At 42.4% G+C, this 23,638-nt stretch overlaps 1 protein-coding gene across 1 annotated transcript in view; it reads left to right on the top strand.

Annotated features, from left to right (window-relative positions):
• LOC139233167 (cytokine-dependent hematopoietic cell linker-like) overlaps positions 1–22,868 on the top strand; it is a 190,060-nt gene extending 167,192 nt beyond the window's left edge. Inside the window, exons 12-20 of the mRNA XM_070863766.1 lie at positions 292–426; positions 551–575; positions 1,465–1,483; positions 3,140–3,236; positions 5,735–5,763; positions 6,003–6,094; positions 9,997–10,074; positions 10,992–11,147; positions 22,454–22,868. Coding sequence (XP_070719867.1) covers positions 292–426; positions 551–575; positions 1,465–1,483; positions 3,140–3,236; positions 5,735–5,763; positions 6,003–6,094; positions 9,997–10,074; positions 10,992–11,147; positions 22,454–22,582 — 760 coding nt within the window. The 3' untranslated portion in view covers positions 22,583–22,868. The remainder of the gene's footprint in view (positions 1–291; positions 427–550; positions 576–1,464; positions 1,484–3,139; positions 3,237–5,734; positions 5,764–6,002; positions 6,095–9,996; positions 10,075–10,991; positions 11,148–22,453) is intronic.
• Positions 22,869–23,638: the final 770 nt, after the last annotated feature.

Raw genomic sequence — 23,638 nt, forward strand, 5'->3', positions numbered from 1 at the left:
CTTGGAAGCATCAATGTTGAGAAAGAAACTTCGCAATGGTGGATCGCCAACTGCGAAGCAGTATCGTGTGTGAGAAAGAGTATAATGCTTTGATTTCCATGCTAATATTCTAGATGTTCTGAAAACAAAAGCAGTTTGTTCGTTCCACCAATTTGAATGTTCCTTTAGAAATAACATTTCCTTTCAATTCCATATTCAGTTTACAAGTTACCAGGGCCCAGACATTATGATAAAACATCCTGTCACTGTTAGTGATTTATTTTTCAGTGTTTATTTTTTGTGAAATTCTAGACCTCCTAAGAGTTTACCCAAAGAATTCAAACGACTTCCTCCTGGACCAAGCCACACACATTGTTCCTCAGCACCTGACAAACTCTTGCATTCCATAAACACGCCGTCAATAACACAGCTTGAAAATAACATGGGGTGAGTTAAATCAAATACTCTACTTCGATAGTCAGCTGGTATTATGATTGAAATTGAATGCTACTGTAGCACGATAACAATTACAATTCTTTTTCGTGTCAGTTAACTTTTATTTTCCTTTCAGATTATGGAAGAACAAACAAAATGAGGTCTGTATACAGTTCATAGAAATCTTTCATTTTCTCACAATTTTGCAAAGCAACTTTGCCAGGAAAACATAGCTGTTTGTTTTCATCAATTTTACTGTAGAGTTGCTGGTTGAACTTAATAAAAGCAGTAGGTTTTATGTGTAGGTTTTATGGAGCCAAAATTGCCCTCCACCAAGTTTGGGGTGGATAATTCGAATCAACTGAATATTATCCGCCTGAATTGATGGGGCGGAGAATAGATCGAAATTGGCCTCTTTAAATTTTGAAAAACATCGGGGCGGTATTTAGGGCAGCAGAGGGGCGGAAGTGAGTGGGGAGCAGGGCAAAAGGCAGGTGGTGGCATCAGCGCCGTGCTGAGCACCCAAGTGGGGGCGCCGGGCTGCCTGTTGGCGGCCCAGCCGAACCCGTGGCCGTCATTGTCGGGCCGATTTCAGAGTAGGCCGACAATTAAAATAAAATGGCGGCCACAACGGTGCGCCCTCCCCTTTAAGGGCGGACACGCCGCCCAGCCACTCACAACTTCCCACCAGGAAAAGCTGTCGGGGGCACCGAGCGGCGGCGGCGCTTCCGTTTCTGCGGACCAATTTCCGTCGCGGGGCGGAAAGGGGTCGCGACTGGGTAGTAAGGGGTCGGCGCATGCCCGATGGGGCAGGAACGCGGGGCGCAGCGGGTTTCCGCCACCCCTGACCCGGAGGTAATTTTGGATGGGTAGGACCATCCACCTATCCCCGGTCGGAAAGGTCTTAACGCCACATTACCGCCTAAAGAGGGGAGCAATTTCGCCCCTTATTTCTTTTAATATCTGCACTTAATTGAAAATAAAGGTTTAAAGATTTGTTAGATGAATGCTTACACTTCAATATTATTGCCTCTTCCTTTTTCCCAACAGGCAATTATACCAAGGAATGGTAGGTACATTGCAAAGAAAAATAACACAAGTGCGTTTTTGGAAAATGTATGCAATACATTTGGCAAAGTTTTTATTTTTAAAAAATCACAACAATACATCCTTCTATAACAATATAAATAGATGTACACACTACACAAGATGATTATTAAAGATCAGAGTTTTTCAATAATATTTTTCTAGGATGTGTTGAAGAAGCTAAATTAAATCGTATGCACTGATATACCAAGGATACTTCATGAAGGTTTCAATTAAGATTTAAATTTCCTCCAAACCACAAGCTGATGAATACCTGCGTGTGAAACAAAAGGGTGATTCAACCCCACAGGGAAATCATAGGAGCCCAACCCATGATTTTCTGGTCATTCATTTTAAACAAATGGAAATGCCAGATACAGATTGAATAGTTCACAAGCACAGTGTTTGGTTTTAAAAACAGAATGAATTGATACGTTATTTATTTTAGTATTATTTTTGGCCTACAGACAAAACTAATGTGTAATGTGACATCAGTAATGCTGAAATACAGCACCCATGGTATAATAAACACCATTGGTACCAGTATCATATAGGAGCGGCACATTGTTTCAACAATGCACCATTTATATAAGAAAACTATATGATGTATTTATCTGTGATACTAAACAAATGAATAGCAGTTCATCAGCAGTGAAGATTCTCTTATTTGTCACTTCCTATGGTTTAATGGACCTTTCACATAGCTAGCATATAGAATGAACCCGAATGCAGCTATATGCTGTACAGAGACTGATGGGAGCATGCTTCTGTGTGAGCTTTATTACCACACATATATGAATTTACAAAAGTTATAAAGTACTCCCTCATTTATCACACCTAACCTAAAATTAGATTATTGCTATTTTTAGTTCGGAAACAGAGAATGTGTTGTGAATTGCGACACCTAGTGGCCTCCAAGAGAATTGAAAAACTTATCAACTTTGCAAACAAGAATTACTATGCATTTTGGGTGAGCACAGAGTCAGGCTCAGCTGTGATGCCCTCTTAGTCACATAGCCTATTGGCACCATTGTCAATACTCACACATTAATAATGTGATTGGTGGCCGTGGAACTGTTCAACAGGCTCAGAAAAAGACAGTGGTGAAATTGCAGAGAAATAAAATTGATACACAAGTGCTATAACAGATAGGCTGGGCCATGAATATTGGGGTGTGTGTTTACAGCTGTGATTTCAGAAATAGCTAGTTCCTGTTCAACCCCAAAGTGCTAAAATTAAATGGTAAATAAAGGCAAGGCACCTTTCAACCGAGAAAAAAGCAGAATTTGAATACTGCGCTACATTCAGCTTAATGCCAGTAGCTGGCTATAAAAGAAAAATAAAGAAAGACTTGCATAGAACAGGATGGGCATAGAACTGGAAGATGTCTGCCATCTGCCTCATTTTTAGCTGAAGAACGGTACATGGATCAAGAGGAGAGAAATGATTTTGAAAATAAAAGTCCCCAAAATAAAAATCATTGCAGTGTGCATTTGTCCTTTACCTCATGTCATACAACATGCAAAGCAGCTTGGAACTCGAGTAATAAAACACTAAATACAGGCATTCATTGAACAAATTACAGATGTAATGCTCACAATTCTTAAGACATCTATTAGTTTAAAATTTTCTTCTCTAGGTCCTAATTTCCGATGTGCACCTGACACTATTCCACCAGTGAGACAGCACCAGTCATTACCGCCTGGACTCATCTTTAAAAGCCCATCACCAGCAAGGTACAACTAACATTTTTAAAGCTACTCTGTTTCTGACAAGTATGGTGTTTTGTCAATTTAGGGTAGTAATTGGTATGTCTGTTTTTCTGGTCAGGTACAGAAAGAGGTGCAAAGCATACCAATTTAGTAGTAGGACAGCCTGCGCCCAATCTGTGTAGGCATTGGTCTGACTACTAAATTCGTGGAGGCCTTTTTACTTTAGGCATCCCGGGCAGATAAAATCAGTCGGCTCCTGCGACCGCCAACAAAAAGTACGTTTTTTAAAAAATGTAACAAAAATGTTCCTGTGGAGCCAGGAGTGCTGAGAGTGCAAGCTAATATCATCACAGCAAGGGGAAACAGGACATCTGGGACCTGATCAAAAAGGGCAACCAACAAGTTATCTCCTTAACCAATTAGATTGAAGGATTGTGAAATTAACAGCGCAACGACCGAGAAGGAAGTGTACATTAAAGTGGTTGAATTCAAGTCAGGTACAGAAAGAGAAATAAAGAGAAGGAAAGAAAGATATGATTAAGAAAAAAATAGTGGCAAAAAGGAAAAGTAAAAAAATCATTAAAACCTGAAGGAATGGGACGCCAGATCTGTAATAGTTAATTTTCAGTTCCTATAGCCGTTGTCTCTCTGTAATTAACACTTATCACATCGTTAAAAGAACACTTAGACGGAAATGAACAAGGCGAGCTTAGTTCGTATCTACTACATAAATACAGCAACTTCATGCCATTCAATACATTTCAATGGTAAGCCAGACAGTGAGATATCACTTTGCAAAGCTGATGGTGGAGCAGCTCAACTCGGTCAGCAATTTTTGGATAGTTGAGTTGAAGCCTGCATCTACCCTTCACCTGAAGTTTCTGTACCATTTGTGCTTAAATAACGGCAAGTGCCACTAGCCTTACCGTTATTTTGACAGCAAATTATGAATGATAATGTTAGCTGCTCCAATTAATATCTGATCCTCATTTCAGCATTATCTGCCACATAATTAAACAATGAGTTGGATTTATAGCAAATGTAATGCTTCAAAAAGGAGGGAGGCAAAAAGCAGGAAACTATAGACCAGTTAGCCTAACATCTGTCATTGGGAAAATGCTGGAGTCCATTATTAAGGAAGCAGTAGCAGGACATTTGGAAAATCATAATGCAGTCCAGCAGAGTCAGCATGGTTTTATGAACTGGAAATCATATTTGAGAAATTTGCTGGAGTTCTTTGAGAATGTAACGAGCAGGGTGGATGAGGGGGAACCAGTGGATGTGGTGTATTTGTATTTCCAGAAGGCATTCGATAAGATGCCACATAAAAGGTTACTGCACAAGATAAAAGTTCACGGGGTTGAGAGTAATATATTAGCATGGACAGAGGATTGGCTAACTAACAGAAAACAGAAAGTAGGGATAAATGGGTCATTTTCCAGTTGGCAAACGGTAACTAGTGGGGTACCACAGGGATCGGTGATGGAGCCTTAACGATTTACAATCTATATTAATGACTTGAATGAAGGGACTGAGCGAATTGTAGCCAAGTTTGCTGATGATACAAAGATGGGTGGGAAAGCCAGTTGTGAGGAGGACACAAAGAATCTGCGAAGGTATATAGACAGGCTAAGTGAGTGGGCAAATATTTGGCAGATGGAGTATAATATGGGAAAGTGTGAGGTTATCCACTTTTGCAGGAAAAATAAAAAAGCAAATTATTATTTAAATGGAGAGAGATTACAAAATGCTGCAGTACAGAGGGACCTGGGGGTCCTTGTGCATGAAACACAAAAAGTTAGTATGCAGGTACAGCAAGTAATCAGGAAGGCAAATGGAATGCTGGCCTTTATTGCAAGGAGGATGGAGTATAAAAGCAGAGAATTCCTGCTACAACTGTACAGAGTATTAGATACTGCGTACAGTTTTGGTCTCCTTATTTAAGGAGTGATATACTTGCATTGGAGGCAGTTCAGAGAAGGTTCATGATTCCTGAGATGAAGGGGTTGACGTATGAAGAAAGGTTGACCAGGTTGGGCCTATACTCATTGAAGTTTAGAAGAATGAGAGGTGATCTTATTGAAACATATAAGATACTGAGGGGGCTTGACAAGGTAGATGCAGAGAGGATGTTTCTCCTCGTGGGGGAATCTAGAACTAGGGGGCATAGTTTAAGAATAAAGGGTCACCCTTTTAGAACTGAGGTGAGGAGGAGTTTCTTCTCTCAGAGGGTCATAAATCTGTGGAATTCTCGGCCCCAGAGAACTGTGGAGGCTGGGTCATTGAATATATTTAAGGTGGAGATAGACAGATTTTTAACGATAAGGGAATGAAGGGTTATGGGGAGCAGGCAGGGTCCATGATCTTATTAAATGGCGGAGCAGACTCGAGGGGCCAAATGGCCTACTCCCGCTCCTATTTCTTATGTTCTTATGTACATAGTGGAACTGATAATTGATGCAAATTATGTAAATGGTCTCTCACTTTTTCCTCAGTTATAATACTTCTTTTTTCTATGCTAGCTCTTTGCATCAAACATCACAGATGCCAGGTATTTATCTGCATTTGTCAATGATTAATTATTTACTGTTTATTGGATCCTATGTAGATTTTGTAACTTATATTTAGACGTAAGGCTTATGGAACCTGCTTTGTGGAGTTCCTTCTATGATTATCAAATTAATGTTAAACATAAATCCACTGCAAAAATGAGAATTAATTTGATTTAAATAATATTAACTTACATGGTTCATATCAGTGTCACAACCTTTAACTTCTCATGATTAATAGTAAAACTATTGCAAGATAATTCCAGGAAACCAAAACTTCAGTCTTGTCCTGATCTACAAAACCCAAAACATTTTCCCAGTTCTGCTGCAAAGGTATAGTACAATATTTCAATCAATTTATTAATTACATCTAGCAATAAGTGCAATCTGTTTATTTTTATATCTGTTTATGATTTGTACTCCTAAGTACAATACAGCAGCTAATACAATGGCCTGGAATCTGCTGTCCTGATGATGGCAAACTGGCAGCGTTCACCATAGTTTCTCTTCTGAAACAGATTATAACTTCAGGATTTAGCACATGCACCGTCTAATACAGAAATCCTGAAGTTGCGGTCTGTCGTTCACTGCTCCTGCACAGGCTGTGCTGTGCACTCCCTCACCAACCCCCACCCACGACCCCCCCCTTCCCCCCTACCTCACCCCCCACAGAGGCAGCAATCAGGGAAAATTTATCAAATCAGAGAAACTTTGACTCTTCCGCGGTAATTAAAAGTCAGACCCAAAGTGATTAGGTGTAACTGGGGTTTTAACAGTGTATTGACTGCTAAACAAAGATTATGGCCCTGAAAAACTATTTTTTAATTTTGTGCAGTATCAAATTTATCCATTTTAATAAAAATTTAAATTAAGAAATTTGTTTTATCTTCATTTCAGATTTTCTTTTTCCCCATGTGAGTGCCCCTATCTTTGTTTTGCTCTCTCTCACATTTTAATAAAGTTATGGTAGAAATTGCATCGCTCCCCGTCTGGGGCGCTAACTTTTGCGGGAGTACAAAAGTATTACCAGGCGAAAAAGATTTACAGCTGATGGGAACTTCTGCTTTAGCACTCCAAGAGGGAAGAGAGCACTAAAGGAAGTGATGGGGCGGTATCGGCAGAGCGGTGCACAATATTCCGTGCAGCGTTGTCGTCTGTACAGGTTCCTTCCCTCCCTTAAAGGGAAAGGCCAATGCTGGGGTGACTGATTATTACTGCTGTCTGTGTTGGGCTATGGCACTTGTGCTCCCCAAGCGGCCAACCGAGTTGAAAATGCCTCCTGCAGCTGCCGTTGTTGACGCCCGGCAACGCTGCAGGGAGCAGGAGCGAATATTGCATCCAGGGCGGTCACGCGGTGTTGCGCATCACATGACATCACAATCTCCAGGGCACGAGAGCGAGGCGCTAATTGTTAGCACCAGCACTGTTGTGTAGAGGACACAGAGAGGCTGCAAAGAGATTTGGATAGGTTAAGCGAATGGGCTAAGGTTTGGCAGATGGAATACAATGTAGGAAAATGTGAGGTCATCCACCTTGGGAAAAAAAACAGTAAAAGGGAATATTATTTGAATGGGGAGAAATTACAACATGCTGCGGTGCAGAGGGACCTGGGGGTCCTTGTGCATGAATCCCAAGAAGTTAGTTTGCAGGTGCAGCAGGTAATCAGGAAGGCAAATGGAATGTTGGCCTACATTGCGAGAGGGATGGAGTACAAAAGCAGGGAGATCCTGCTGCAACTGTATAGGATATTGGTGAGGCCGCACCTGGAGTACTGCGTGCAGTTTTGGTCACCTTACTTAAGGAAGGATATACTGGCTTTGGAGGGGGTACAGAGACGATTCACTAGGCTGATTCCGGAGATGAGGGGGTTACCTTATGATGATAGATTGAGTAGACTGGGTCTTTACTCGTTGGCGTTCAGCAGGATGAGGGTTGATCTTATAAAAACATTTAAAATAATGAAAGTGATAGACAAGATAGAGGCGGAGAGGTTGTTTCCACTGGTCGGGGAGACTAGAACTAGGGGGCACAGCCTCAAAATACGGGGGAGCCAATTTAAAACCGAGTTGAGAAGGAATTTCTTCTCCCAGAGGGTTGTGAATCTGTGGAATTCTCTGCCCAAGGAAGCAGTTGAGGCTAGCTCATTGAATGTATTCAAGTAACAGATAGATAGATTTTTAACCAATAAGGGAATTAAGGGTTACGGGGAGCGGGTGGGTAAGTGGAGCTGAGTCCACGGCCAGATCAGCCATGATCTTGCTGATTGGCGGAGCAGGCTCGAGGGGCTAGATGGCCTATTCCTGTTCCTAATTCTTATGTTCTTATGTTCTAATACCATTAGGGAAGTTTGCAGGCGTCGTTGATATTGCCGCGCATGGTCAGTAACCCTTTAGTGCCCCATTACCGCCACCTGCAGGTGCTAATGGGAGGCGTAAACCAGGTTAATTTCTCCCCCTTAGAATTTTAACAGCTTACTCACTTCCATGTTCGTCATCTGTGAGAATTCTGTCTTTTGATTGGCTGCTTAGACAGTCTGTTGACATCACAGCAGATCGCTTTATGGAATTCCCACTAGTCTATGTTGATTTGAATTACACGTCGGAAAACCCGAACTTCACGACACAGAGATCATGAGATTTTTGTGCGAACTTTACTTCGGGGATAGCAGTGGATGCCTTTGCTTTGCCGCTGACCACAAATTCCGGGCCATTGTGTGTGTAAAAAGCTGATGCTGCAGTCTGAGTTTAGCAATTAAATATACCTGCATGTGAAATTAATTGATGGAAGGACAAGGTAGGAAGCACACACACGGTTTCCTTGCAGATGCTCCTGGTGGGCAAGGCTCGCTGCCAAGAACATGATTTTGTCAAATTTGCTCTGCAGTGTGTAGACAGAAATGTTTTCTTTCTATAATAATTAGCTGATGGCTCCTTCAATGACCAGAGAGTAAATTCACCAACTGGTAAGGCACTGACTCATACAGAGTAGGTAGGTTCAATCCCTAGTCTGTGCTGGTCTCAGCCAGGGCAGAAGTAGAGCTGGTGCAATTCACTTCAGTGCTGCTGAGGCAGGAGGCGTGCAGGGGATAGGTCACCTCGGGCTTGCAGTAACCATCGCTATCTGGTGTCCCATGTCGCATTGTATGTGTGTATCGTGGGGTGAGGAGAGGATCGAGTTGTACCCTCCATAGTCAAACGCTAGCCCAGTATTTGCTAAGTAGGTTCAGAAATAAAGAATGGAACTGGATGAAACACTGTGGGGCTGGCGTTCCGATGTGACCAAACCCAACACAAATTGAGGCCTTCCAGAGAGGAGGAGGGAAAAAGTCACATAGAAACATAGAAACATAGAAAATAGGTGCAAGAGTAGGCCATTCGGCCCTTCGAGCCTGCACCGCCATTCAATGAGTTTGTGGCTAAACATGCAACTTCAGTACCCCATTCCTGCTTTCTCGCCATACCCCTTGATCCCCCTAGTAGTAAGGACTACATTTAACTCCTTTTTGAATATATTTAGTGAATTGGCCTCAACAACTTTCTGTGGTAGAGAATTCCACAGGTTCACCACTCTCTGGGTGAAGAAGTTTCTCCTCATCTCGGTCCTAAATGGCTTACCCCTTATCCTTAGACTGTGACCCCTGGTTCTGGACTTCCCCAACATCGGGAACATTCTTCCTGCATCTAACCTGTCTAAACCCGTCAGAATTTTAAACGTTTCTATGAGATCTCCTCTCATTCTTCTGAACTCCAGTGAATACAAGCCCAGTTGATCCAGTCTTTCTTGATGTGTTCATTTTAATTAAATGAAATATTTACTGATACAGAACAATGCAGCAGCCAGCAGAGGAGCAGAATGAAGCATTCGGGAAAAGGAATTTGGTCACAAGTCCACCAGCAGCATGCCTGTGTGTGTCTTCAAACTTGCACTGGTATGCAACCTCTTCATGTGGTTGCTCTGGTTTATACCGGTGCAAAGTTGGAGTATATAATTTGGTTGATTTATAGAAGCAAAAAGGTGAATATATGGTGAATCCAACCTCAATTTTCAGCTCTTAATATATTAGAAAGTTTGTTTCCACTGGAGCATTTGCAAGCAGGATGACAAGATGCTCAGGACTATTCACTGTCCAAATCTTGCTGCTAAGTGAGAACACAGGCACACAAAACAGTCCTTTGGAAAGCTGCACCTCATTGCTCAAATTATTTCCCATTATTTACATTCTAAAAATATTTCAGGATTTAGAAGGAAACATATGGTACATTGGTGCCTATGACCGATATGAAGCAGAGGAGGCTTTAAGGATAAACAATAAGGTAATCAATTCTATTATATTTACAAAGTAATTCAAATGGAGTCATTTTGCTGAAAATACTTGACATATACATAACACTTTCTTATTAAAATTAAATATCGTCCCAAATCTAAAGTAATTTTCAGAAGCTTTAGAACGTTCTCATATGTTCATCCAGTATGATGCTGCATTTGTATTTTTGCAAGAACCATATTCCATTGTGAAAATCATTTATATGCACATGGCTAGAAATTGGCCAGCGTGGCACCCGTTTTTTCGGTGATATTTCGCCATTTTTGATGGAAAAAGGTGTTCACTTAAATTGGCCAAAGTTGTGCACTGGCAGTTTTGAAATACCGCTGAAAAGCGGTAAAGTGCAAGACGAAAAAAAGCGATATCGCTTTAAATTGGCTGTTTGGCGCACCCGTATTCTGGGTGAAAAAAAACGCCAGGGAAAAGCCTGCATTGCAGCCCCAGAAACAGCGGTAAGTATGAAGACCTGCAAAAAATGTAAGTTAAAGTTTTTATTTTTTAATTCTTTTCCAGCGATTCGCTAGATAAGTGTCTTGTGATTTTTGATTTTTTGCAAATTTTTTTTGTGTTTTCTCCCCCTCCCCCAGGGCCTGTCTTTTTAGTGGTAATCGTCCTTGAACTAAAGTTGGCGAGGACCATGGTTTCCACCGTGAATCCTCTTGCAACGCTGATTTTCACCGCCGGGTTCATTTTTTTTGCCAATTTTAGGCCTTTAAAAAACAGCGGAATTTTTAAACAGTATTTTTGGCGAAAAATGCTGAAAAAATACCGCTATCACCAAAAGACCAATTTCTAACCACTGTATTTATAAAATAAAGTATTTGTTAAATAACTAAATCAGAGGTCTACATTGTGTTTATGTAGTTGCTTGCTGATTCAATTACAGCTTGTTTTCTCTTCACTTAGAATGGTGCTTTCCTGGTGAGAGATAGTTCCAAAGGACTCCCCGATAAGCCATATGTGTTGGTGGTATATTACAGATATAAAGTTTACAGCATTCAAATACGATATCTAGAGAGCAGTAAACAGTACGCTTTGGGGAGTGGGCTGAGAGGACATAAAGTAAGTTTTCTGATATTTCATTGCTCCAGTTTTCTGTAGTATATAAATTAAGTTTTCTGCATTTAATATGAGTTTTTTTTTTAAAAAGATTATAAAACATACTTATGCAAATTAATTCTACTTTCAAGTTCATTTTAAAGTACATGACTCCCACAGAGATCTACATTTGGTTCATTTTGGGAAATGGCTTAAAACTCAGAAGGGCTGTAACAGTGAAATTTACTTTAAAAAAATACATAACTGGTGAATATGTAAATAAACTAAAATATGGAACTTTTTTTTTCCCTTTTTATAGATTAAGTTTTTTTGGGGACGTTTTCCTGGATCTATGGCCAGGCAATCCAATAGGTTGAAGTGAAGCATGTAACCGACCCCATCTGTTTTTTTCCACAACGGAAGCCTGGGTCAATTCTATACTTTGGTCCATGTCATTTTAATGCAAAGAATTAACTTGGGAAAAAATTGTCATAATCATCCTGATGCACAGAGTGGCTATTGGTGGACTTTTTGGGGTAGCAGATTCCATCTGTAGACCAACCTTTAGAATTCATGTAAAATATGTGGAAACCATGCAAAGACACTGTGATAGTTTTCTCTTGTTAGTTTTCACAAATCAGTAAACATGGACATCTGTTAAACTAGCACACAGAGGAAAATACTGGGGACTATCCAGCAAGGGAATAAAAATCCTAAAAAGCTCTTCAGTAAAAATATATTTTATTTTACTTTTTTATTTTTTAACCCCGCATTTTCTTCACACCTCTCTCACACAACAGGTCACCCTTGACTATAAACATAAATGGGGATAAATTGGCCTGGTTTGCGCCACCCGTTAGCACCAGTAATGGGGCGTTAAGGGGTTACTGACCAAAATCACTAATGCTCGCGAACTTCCCTGGCAGTTTTGTGCTGGCCTTAACACTTACCGCCTCACTTCCTTGTGCCCTGGAGATCGTGACGTCATCCAGTGTGCAGTGCACTGTTACCGTCCCAGATGTGATAGTCACTCCCGCCTCCTGCTGCATTGCCGAACGTCAACAACGGCAGCTGCAGGAGGCGTTATCACCTCGGCTGGCCGGCGGGAGAGCGATATTTAAAGGCAATGCTGGTCAGGTGGGGCAACATTTATTTATCTGTCCATTCTGGTGCCTCCTGAATTGTTTTGACTCTGCAATTCCTTTGCCCTGCAATTCCTCTTAGAGTGCTTGGGGCAGTTATGCACAGAGCGCAGTTCGCATGGCCCCACAGAGATAGTATAAGGATTGATTAAAACCAAGATTGGCCCTTCCCTTTAAGCGAGGGAAGAAGCCTATACAGGTTGCAGCGCCGCACGGAACATTGTGCAGCGCTCTGCCCCTACCAGCCCTCTCACTCACTTTAGTGCTATAAGGGAAGAGATACCGCTTGATTTAGCGCTCCACTTCCCTCTTGGAGCACTAAAGCACAAATTCCCGAACTAGTTAATGTAACTCTTTGGTAAAAGGAACACTTGTTCAATCAGAATTTTTTGAGGATGTAACTAGCAGAGTGGACAAGGGGGAACCAGTGGATGTGGTGTATTTAGACTTTTACAAAAGTCTTTTGACAAGGTCCCACACAAGAGATTAGTGTGCAAAATTAAAGCACATGGTATTGGGGTAATGTATTGACGTGGATTGAGAACTGGTTGGAAAACAGGGAGCAAAGAGTAGGAATAAACGGGTCCTTTTCAGAATGACAGGCAGTGACTAGTGGGGTGCCGCAAGGTTCAGTGCTGGGACCCCAGCTATATACAATATACATTAACGATTTAGACAAAGGAATTGAATGTAATATCTCCAAGTTTGCAGATGACACTAAGCTGGGTGACAGTGTAAGTGTGAGGAAAACGCTAAGAGGCTGCAGGGTGACTTGGACAGGTTAGGTGAGTGGGCAAATGCATGGCAGATGCAGTATAATGTAGATAAATGTATGGTTATCCACTTTGGTAGCAAAAACAGGCAGGCAGAATATTATCTGAATGGTGACTGATTAGGAAAAGGGGAGGTGCAATGAGACTTGGGTGTCATGGTACATCAGTCATTGAAAGTTGGCATGCAGGTACAGCAGGCAGTGAAGGTGGCAAATGGCATATTGGCCTTCATAGCGAGAGGATTTGAGTATAGGAGCAGGGAGGTCTTGCTGCAGTTGTACAGGGCCTTGGTGAGCCACACCTTGAATATTGTGTACAGTTTTGGTCTCCTAATCTGAGTAAAGACATTCTTACTATTGAGGGAGTGCAGCAAAGGTTCACCAGACTGATTCCTGGGATGGCAGGACTGACATATGAAGAAAGACTGGATCGACTGGGCTTATATTCAATGGAATTTAGAAGAATGAGAGGGGTTTTCATAGAAACATATAAAATTCTGACGGGATCGATCAGGTTAGATGCAGGATGAATTTTCCTGATGTTGGGGAAGTCCAGAACCAAGGGTCACAGTCTAAGGATAAGGGGTAAGCCATTTAGGATTGAGATGAGGAGAAACTTCTTCACTCAGAGTTGTGAACCTGTGGCATTCTCTGCTATAGAAAGTTGTTCAGGCCAGTTCGCTAGATATAGTCAAAAGGGAGTTAGATGTGGCCCTTACATAGAAACATAAAAAATAGGTGCAAGAGTGGGCCATTCGGCCCTTCGAATCTGCACCACCATTCAATAAGATCATGGCTGATCATTCACCTCAGTATCCCTTTCCCTGCTTTCTCTCCATACCCCTTGATCCCTTTAGCCGTAAGGGCCATATCTAACTCCCTTTGAATATATCCAATGAACTGGCATCTACAACTCTCTGCAGTAGGGAATTCCACAGGTTAACCACTCTCAGTGAAGAAGTTTCTCCTCATCTCAGTTCTAAATGGCTTACCCCTTATCCTTAGACGATGTCCCCTGGTTCTGGACTTCCCCAACATCGGGAACATTCTTCCTGCATCTAACCTGTCCGGTCCCATCAGAATTTTATATGTTTCTATGAGATCCCCTCTCAGCCTTCTAAACTCCAGTGAATACAGGCCCAGTCAATCAAGTCTCTCCTCATATGTCAGTCCTGCCATCCCAGGAATCAGTCTGGTGAAGCTTGGCCGCACTCCCTCAATAGCAAGAACGTCCTTCCTCAGATTAGGAGACCAAAACTGAACACAATATTCCAGGTGAGGCCTCAATACGGCCCTGTACAACTGCAGTAAGACCTCCCTGCTCCTATACTCCAATCTCCTAGCTATGAAGGCCAACATACCATTTGCCTTCTTCACCGCCTGCTGTACCTGCATGCCAACTGTCAATGACTGATGTCCCATGACACCCAGGTCTCGCTTCAACTCCCTTTTTCCTAATCTGCCACCATTCAGATAATATTCTGCCTTCGTGTTTTTGCCACCAAAGTGGATAACCTCACATTTATCCACATTATACTGCATCTGCCAGGTGTTTGCCCACTCATCTAACCTGTCCAAGTCACCCTGCAGCCTTTTAGCATCCTCCTCACAGCTCACACCGCCACCCAGCTTAGTGTCATCTGAAAACTTGGAGATATTACACTCAATTCCCTCATCCAAATCATTAATGTATATTGTAAATAACTGGGATCCCAGCACCCCACTAGTCACTGCCTGCCATTCTGAAAAGGACCCGTTTATCCTGACTCTCTGCTTCCTGTCTGCCAACCAGTTCTCTATCCACATCAGTACATTATCTCCAATACCATGTGCTTTAATTTTGCACACTAATCTCTTGTGTGGGAGCTTGCCAAAAGACTTTTGTAAAAGTCTAAATACACCACATCCACTGGTTCTCCCTTGTCCACTCTGCCAGTTACGTCCTCAAAAAATTCTAGAAGATTTGTCAAGCAGGATTTCCCTTTCATAAATCCATGCTGACTTGGACCTATTCTGCTTTCCAAATGTGCTGCTATTTCATCTTTAATAATTGATTCCAACATTTTCCCCATTACTGATGTCAGGCTAACCGGTCTATAATTACCCGTTTTCTCTCTCCCTCCTTTCTTAAAATGTGGTGTTACATTAGCTACTCTCCAGTCCATAGAAACCGATCCAGAGTCGATAGACTGTTGGAAAATGATCACCAATGCATCCACTATTTCTAGGGCTACCTCCTTAAGGACTCTGGGATGCAGACTATCAGGCCCTGGGGATTTATCGGTCTTCAATCCCATCAATTTCCCTAACACAATTTCCCGCCTCATAAGGATTTCCTTCAGTTCCTCATTCTCACTAGACCCTCGGTTCCCTAGTATTTCCGGAAGGTTATTTATGTCTTCCTTCGTGAAGACAGAACCAAAGTATTTGTTAAACTAGTCCGCCATTTCTTTGTTCCCCATTATAAATTCACCTGAATCTGACTGCAAGGAACTTATGATTGTTTTCACTAATCTTTTACTTTTCACATATCTATAGAAGCTTTTGCAGTCAGTTTTTATGTTCCCAGCAAGCTTCCTCTCATACCCTATTTTCCTCCTCCCAATTAAACCCTTTGATCTCCTCTGCTGCATTACAAAATTCTCCCAGTCCTCAGGCTTGCTGCTTTTTGTGGCCAATTTATATGCCTCTTCCTTGGATTTAACACTATCCTTAATTTCCCTTGTTAGCCACGGTTGAGCCACCTTCCCCGTTTTATTTTTGCTCCAGATAGGGATGTACAATTGTTGAAGTTCATCCATGTGATCTTTAAATGTTTGCCATTACCTATCCACCGTCAACCCTTTAAGTATCACTCGCCAGTCTATTCTAGCCAATTCACGTCTCATACCATCGACGTTACCTTTCCTTAACTTCAGGACCCTAGTCTCTGAATTAACTGTGTCACTCTCCATCTTAATAAAGAATTCTACCATATTATGGTCACTCTTCCCCAAGGGGCCTCGCACAACAAGATTACTAATTAATCCTTTCTCATTACATATCACGCAGTCTAGAATGACCAGCCCTCTAGTTGGTTCCTCAACATATTAGTCTCGAAAACCATCCCTAATACACTCCAGGAAATCCTCCTCCACCGCATTGCTACCAGTTTGGTTAGCCCAATCTATGTGTAGATTAAAGTCGTCCATGATAACTGCAGTATCTTTATTGCACACATCCCTAATTTCTTGTTTGATGCTGTCCCAAACCTTATGGCTAAAGGTATCAAGGGCTATGGAGAGAAAGCAGGAATGGGGTACTGAAGTTGCATGATCAGCCATGATCAGATTGAATGGTGGTGCAGGCTCGAAGGGCCAAATGGTCTACTCCTGCATCGATTTTCAATGTTTCTATGAAGTAGCATGAACAATGCTGTGGAGAAATGGGCATAGATATCCTCAGATTGTTGGAAAAATATAGGGGCCAAAATAGGAGCGGCGGCAGCACCTTGGGCGAAATTGCCCTTGAGAATTTGGGGGTGACTTGCTGGTAGCGCTGCGCCCCGGGCCGGCACACGCCCACCGATAACGTCGTCGCTGTGTGTGGCGAACGTTTTGCGGTCCACAGAGGAAATTGCCCTGCGGGCCACGAAGCTAGCGCCGGCCGATGTCAGCGCCAGTTTCGCAAGGCGCTGACATCCACCCGGGTTGCCCCTTAAAGGGGAGGCCATGTGCGCCCCGGGCCGGCATTTTATTTTTGTGCCAACACTTCGGTCGGCCCGACAATGGTGGTCCTCACCTCAACCGGTCCACCATCATGCAGCCTGGCATTCCCTTTTGGATGCAGGACCATTGGCCTAGTCGAGCGCATCTCTAGTGGCCCAATGGTGGCCACCAAAGGGCCTGCAGAGTGCACAGTGGCCCTCTCCTTTAACTGAAGGAGAGATTCACTCATATGGGATAAGAATGGAAATTAAACCTTCACAAATATAATCACTGTGAAAAGTTCACAAACATCAGTTGTTACAAATCTCTTGTAATACACACTGGCAATATAAGTCTCTCATTATATTATACACTGATCATTAAAAAAAATTACAAACCACTCATTTAATGCTTTATTCAGTGTACTTATAAACACTTCAATTTAATAAACTATTGAAACAAATTTCCCATTATGGCATTGTCTTGTTACAGATCTCTCCTGACTTGTTAAAAGCTAAAACTGTTAACTAATTTTGTGGGAAGATTTGTTCTGTTCAATATGTGTAGCAAAATCATAAATGCATTTATAAATACATTTATGATTTTGCTGTTCAGGACAAATCTTCCCCAATGTTATTATAAGCCTCAGCACTGTGCACTCTGCTGTTACATATAATTGACAAGAACTTTTGTTATTCCAATTTTCTCATCTGGTCCCCTTATGCTGTGCAACAGACTTCCCGCGTCTGTTTTCACAAAACTTAACATTTTTCAGCGTAATTACTTCGGAGTAGCTGGGCATGTTGATTCCTATTAGGAGGTGAAAGATGGAATGAAGTCTCTGTGTAGTCATAACTTGACAGATAGTAAGTTTGGGATTTAGCGTAGCAGTAAATCCCAAATTTGCGGTCAGTTTCAAAGGCGATATGACGGCGTACTTGACAGTTTGCCATCATACCAACCGCAAATTCATAGCCATTAGCATTTTTTTTTACTCATAGTTCTTTTTCCCAGGCGCAAACAGAACTACTGTTCTGCTTCCTTGTGAAGGTACAGAGGAGGTTTACGAGGATATTGCCAGGATTGAAGAACTTTAGCCATGAGGAAAGATTGGATAGGCTGGGGTTTTCTTTGGAACAGAGGAGGCTGAGGGGAGACTTAATTGAGGTGTATAAAATGATGAAAGGCCTAGATATAGTGGATAGGAAGGACCTATTTCCCTTAGCAGAGAGGTCAATAATCAGGGGGCATAGAATTAAAGTAATTGGTAGAAGGGTTAGAGGCGAGTTGAGGAGAACCTTTCTCACCCAGAGGGTGGTGGGAGTCTGGAACTCACTGCCTGAAAGGGTGGCAGAGGCAGAAATCCTCATTGCATTTAAGAAGTACTTCAATATGCACTTGAAGTGCCTTAACTTACAGGGCTACGGACCAAGAGCTGGAAAGTGGGATTAGACTGGATAGCTCATTTTTGGCCGGCACAGACACGATGGGCCGAATGGCCTCCTTCTGTGCCGTAAATTTCTATGATTCCAAGTACAGGCCCAGAAGTATTTTTCTTCATAAAACAACAGGCCTGTTGGTTTTTAAAACAGGTTCTAAATTTGTCTCAGTATATTGACAGCAGAAATAATTACAGGGTTACATTTTTTTTATTGTCAAATCAGTTTCATTGAGCGTTGAGTTATACGGGCACCTATTTTTAGGCTCCAATTACATGGGAATTCACCTTGGATCTCATCTTTCTTGAGTTTGCATTCAACCACTATCCTTAACAGGCGTCAAATGAGAGTGTCAGATCACCAGATGAAATTTACTCCAATTGCTTTAAAGTTAGAATCAATGTCCAGCTGCTGCACATTTGGCACAAAATATTGAGGAACAGCTGAGGATGTTGCTAAGGCAACTGGCTCAATACAACAATACGCACAGTGTCTGTGAGGACTCAGATAATAAAAAAACTCCCGAGATCGAGATGCCAACGCATCTGCTAAATGTCTCTGCAATGATGTTCAATTTGTTTCATATAAAAACAAAATGCAACAGGGACACAGGGCACGGGCAAACATGGTTACATTGAACTATTTACAACTCATTATGTTTTTTAAATTAGGTTTGCACATACAAAATCTGCATCCCATTAAGGGTCTTGACTAACATCAGGAGGTGTGTCATTTACTCTGATTAAATAATACAACAAAACTCAGTTGCACTTCTGAAATTAAACCTAATTGGGGTAGAGTTTCTGCTTTGGGCACAATCGGTGATTTGGGTGCAAATTGCGCCCAAAATTGCATTAGTTTTGAAAAGTTTTTTTTTTCAAGTTTCTGTTCAAGCTCATTTGCATATCAACAAATGTAAAATCTACCATGAACCAGTGCAATCGGGCAGCATTTTAGAATATTATTTTATTTTTAAATTGCTTTAAAAATTTATTGATATATTTAAGAGTGGTAACTTGGTGCAATGTGGGATTATCACAAAAAATAAGCATTTTAATCAGAATGTCTAATCCACTACCTGTGAATCGATTATAAATAAATGAAAATAACTTTAAAAATTACAGAACCATTTACTAGTTATATAAAAACAAAATTCTGCAGATGCTGGAAATCAGAAATAAAAACAGAAAATGCTGGAAATACTCAGCAGGTCAGGTAGCATCTGTGGAGAGAGAAACAGAGTTAACGTTTAAGGTCAATGACCTTTCGTCAGAACTGGAAAAAGTTAGAGATGTAACAGATTTGAAACAAATCATCATCATAGGCAGTCCCTCGAAACGAGGATGAGTTCACAGGTGTTTCAATGAAGGACCTAATATTCCATGTCCTGATTTACATACTGAAAGGTGCAAGATGCCTGTGCGTGGATTTTTTTTAATGTGTGGTGGCCATTGCACACCAGCCACCACACGGGCTTGACAAAGCCAGGTCTTGGCCCAGTGACAAGACGATTGGAGACCTGCTCTGCTGAATGGACCTAGTGCGCACACAGATCGCAGTGTGGGTTGGCCCGTGCTACCCCTGGGCTCCTGGCCGCGAACTCACGCCTCTCCTGGGCCCCGATCACATCGCTCCACAGTCTCTCGCCATTCTTGCTGTATCTGCCCACTCCAATCACCGACCTGTACCTTGATGACGTCACTCTTCGCTGCCGTCGCCCTCCTGCACCACAGCTCGTGCTGATCCCTGAAGTGGTATGTCTCCACACTGCTCCTGAGCCGCTGCACCTCCGCTCCTTTTATGGCCCCGACCTGCTGCTGGTGTTCTCAAGGTCACTGACCTTTTGTTACATCTCTAACTTTTTCGAGCTCTAACAGATTTTAAGCAAGTGTTGAGGTAGGGAAAGGGTGGAGGGGAGGAAAGAACAAAAGGGAAGGCAGGAGAGATTAAATGACAAAAGGTATGATGGTCCTTTTGCTTTGTACAATCATACCTTTTGTCATTTAATCTCTCCTGCCTTCCAACCTATCACAGACCTTCCCTTTTGTTCTTTCCTCCCTCCTCCCTTTCCCTGCCCATGCACTTGTTTAAAACCTGTTACATCTCTAACTTTTTTGAGCTCTGACGAAAGGTCATTGATCTTAAACATTAACTCTGTTTCTCTCTCAAGACGCTGCCTGACCTGCTGAGTGTTCCCAGCATTTTCTGTTTTATTTACTAGTTATTTTGGTGCACAGTAGTCAGTTTTGATTAATTTTAGAAAATTATGTTGAAAAGTTTTTAAAACGTGCCTATTATCGGCACACCCCCAACCGGCGAGGGAACACCATCGCGGCAGCTCGGGATAAAAGGAAGAGCAGCCCCAGGACCCAGCGCAGTGCCCCCCCACCCCCGACCTGCGAGGGAACATCATCGTGGTAGTGACGATAAAAGGAAGAGCTAGCCACGGCAGGGAGTGGTGCAAGCCGTTCTAGGAGGGCGACGGATTCTAGGAGGGCGACTGGATTGACGTCATCAGAGTCCAGGCAGCCGATTGGAGTGGAATAAGACCTGCAGCGGGGTCGGGACCCTTTTGGAGGAGGAGCAACGAGGCCCAGAGATCGAGACCAGCGAGGAGAGGAGATCGAGGAGCGGAGATCGAGACCAGCGAGACCCAGAGATCGAGGAGCGGAGATCGAGACCAGCGAGGCCCAATCGAGACCAGCGAGATGCGGAGACCGAGACCAGCAAGGCCCAGAGATTGAGGAGCAGAGATAGAGACCAGCGAGGCCAGAGATCGACACCAGCGAGGAGCGGTGATCGAGACCAGTGAGGCCCAGAGATCGAGGAGCGGAGATCGAGACCAGCGAGGAGCGGTGATCGAGACCAGTGAGGCCCAGAGATCGAGGAGCGGAGATCGAGACCAGCGAGGCCCAGAGATCGAGACCAGCGAGACCCAGAGATCGAGACCAGCGAGGCCCAGAGATCGAGACCAGGGAGGAGCGGAGATCGAGACCAGCGGGCTCAGAGATCGAGAAGCGGAGATCGAGACCAGCGAGGCCCAGAGATCGAGACCAGCGAGGCCCAGAGATCGAGGAGCGGAGATCGAGACCAAGACCAGCTGGGAGCGGAGATCGAGACCAGCGAGGCCCAGAGATCGAGGAGCGGAGATCGAGACCAGCGAGGCCCAGAGATCGAGGAGCGGAGATCGAGACCAAGACCAGCGGGGAGCGGAGATCGAGACCAGCGAGGCCCAGAGATCGAGGAGCGGAGATCGTGACCAGCGAGGCCCAGAGATCGAGACCGGCAGGGAGCAGAGATCGAGACCAACGAGGAGCGACAATCTGAGGCAGTGAGCAGTGGAGGATCGATGATGTCGGGGCCCGGGAGCGGTGGTGTCGGAGTAGAGGAGCGAAGGGGTCATGGCCCAGCATATAACAATGCGGGGTCGGGGCCCAGGGATGGCACCGCAGAGCTTGGTCTCCAGTTATCTTGGTTAACCCTTGCCACTGGACCAAGGTCTTGCTCTGTCAAGCCCATGTAGTGGCTGGTGTGTAACGGCCACTCCACGTTAAAATAATTCACACACAGGCATCGTCCACCTTTCAAGATGTAGCTCGGGACCTAGAATGTCAGATCCCTTATTGAAACACCTGTGAACTCATCTTTTTTTTTGGTGTGGAAGCGAGTAATCCTCGACACGAGAGACTGCCTATTACTATGCTATACTATTAGTGGCTTTCCACTTAAAAAGGCAGTTTAATTTTAAGAGCCTGCTCAAAGGCCTGCAATTGAGTGCATTTAGCGGAAACTCGCATTGGTGATTAATTTGATCGGGGTGTGGCCATTTTGTGGGTGGAGCTAACTTCTAGCACAACATTTTAAACGAGTGCAAACTCAATTTGTGCTGAATGTAATTTGCGCTTGAATTCTACCATCTTTTGCACTGGTTTAGCTGATTATGAATTAATTGCGACGAAAATAACAAGTGCAATCGAGCGGAAATATCAATTTGATTTGAAATGCTTATTTAAATCATTACCTAAAAGTACTAAGGGTATTACAGCTACAAGTAACTCTTTTTGATCAGAACAATACAATACTGATAGCAATTTTTTGTCTTTACTAAGCAAAACTGACACAGAAGATAATTTGCTTCTTTTCAAATAATCAGTTTTCAGTTCTAGATTCCTTGCACTTTAAGGGAGGTTTAGGAGAAAATTGCTAATGAACCCAAAAATATTATGCCTCTCTAGTTGGGACCTTCAATTATATTTTGATACTAAATGTGTCTATTTTCAACCCTCCACAGATGTTTGATTCAGTGTCTGATATGATAGAAATCCACAAAAATATTCCTTTGCGATTAATCGATCGAAGAGATCAATCAGGAAGCCAAACGGAACAATGCACCCTAACCCTTCCACTGACACTGTATTGACAGATTGATAGTGTCACGTGTTAAATGACTTTTATGCTCACATTGTATTTCTAAAACTGCACTAATTTATTTTTCATGTAAATATATATATGGTAAAAACTCTAGTTTCTACTGTACTTATGAAAACTTTTAAAAACTTATTCAGTTATGATGATACGGTTCATTGTTATTTAAGATAACTACAATAATACAGGAAAATATATTTCAAATAAAGAAAATGTGCTCTATTTTTCTTACAAGAATGTAGAACTACAACTTTCAGCTGTTTCTATTGACAACATTCTTTTACTTGGGACAAATGAATGGGTGTTACCTGTATGTTTTTTTGTAGCAGTACAATACGTTTATCACTTTCATGGTCAATGATAAAATAGAGAAATTAAATTTGCTAGTTGAGGAAACCTGACATATTTTCTCACATTATCATGTTTGAATGTGAAAATAATAATGCAAAAACATGACTAATGTTAAAAACAAAGTGGAATAATCTAACAAAAGTGCAGAGCGATATGATTCAGGACATGGTGAGGTGTTGCCACTAACTAGTTGTGATGTATAGAAATGATGATTATGCAATCTGTTTATAAACATAATGGCCGCTTAAGTGTTTGAGTGGCCCATGTCATTATTAATATGTAAATCAGCCAGCAACTTGTGGTGAGGAAGAAATACCGGGTGAATTGCGAATTGCCACAATTTGTGCTGAACCACCGTTAGCCTCACCAAAGTGGTAACTCGCCCTTAACCTCCCCATGAGTTTCATGAAGTTGATACATTTACACCTTAATTGCCCATTAAATGCACCAGAAAAAGTTAAGTCTAGTAATTATTAGTGCAAGCACCCTTTTAACTATAATTGTTACTTACTGCCAATCAGCCTCTCTGGCTCAGAAATTAAACAGTTTAAACTGAGTCTCGTTCTTTCAGGTAGTGAATTGTTGGAAATATTAAAAATGTCAAATTTAACATTTTTTTCCTTTTCCATTCGGCCTCATTTTTCTCTCTCTTAATCCTATCATTATTTACCACTCTATTTTTCTGTGCCTAATTTGACAC

Source organism: Pristiophorus japonicus, chromosome 2 (genome assembly GCF_044704955.1).
Source record: "Pristiophorus japonicus isolate sPriJap1 chromosome 2, sPriJap1.hap1, whole genome shotgun sequence".
NCBI lineage: Eukaryota > Metazoa > Chordata > Chondrichthyes > Pristiophoridae > Pristiophorus > Pristiophorus japonicus.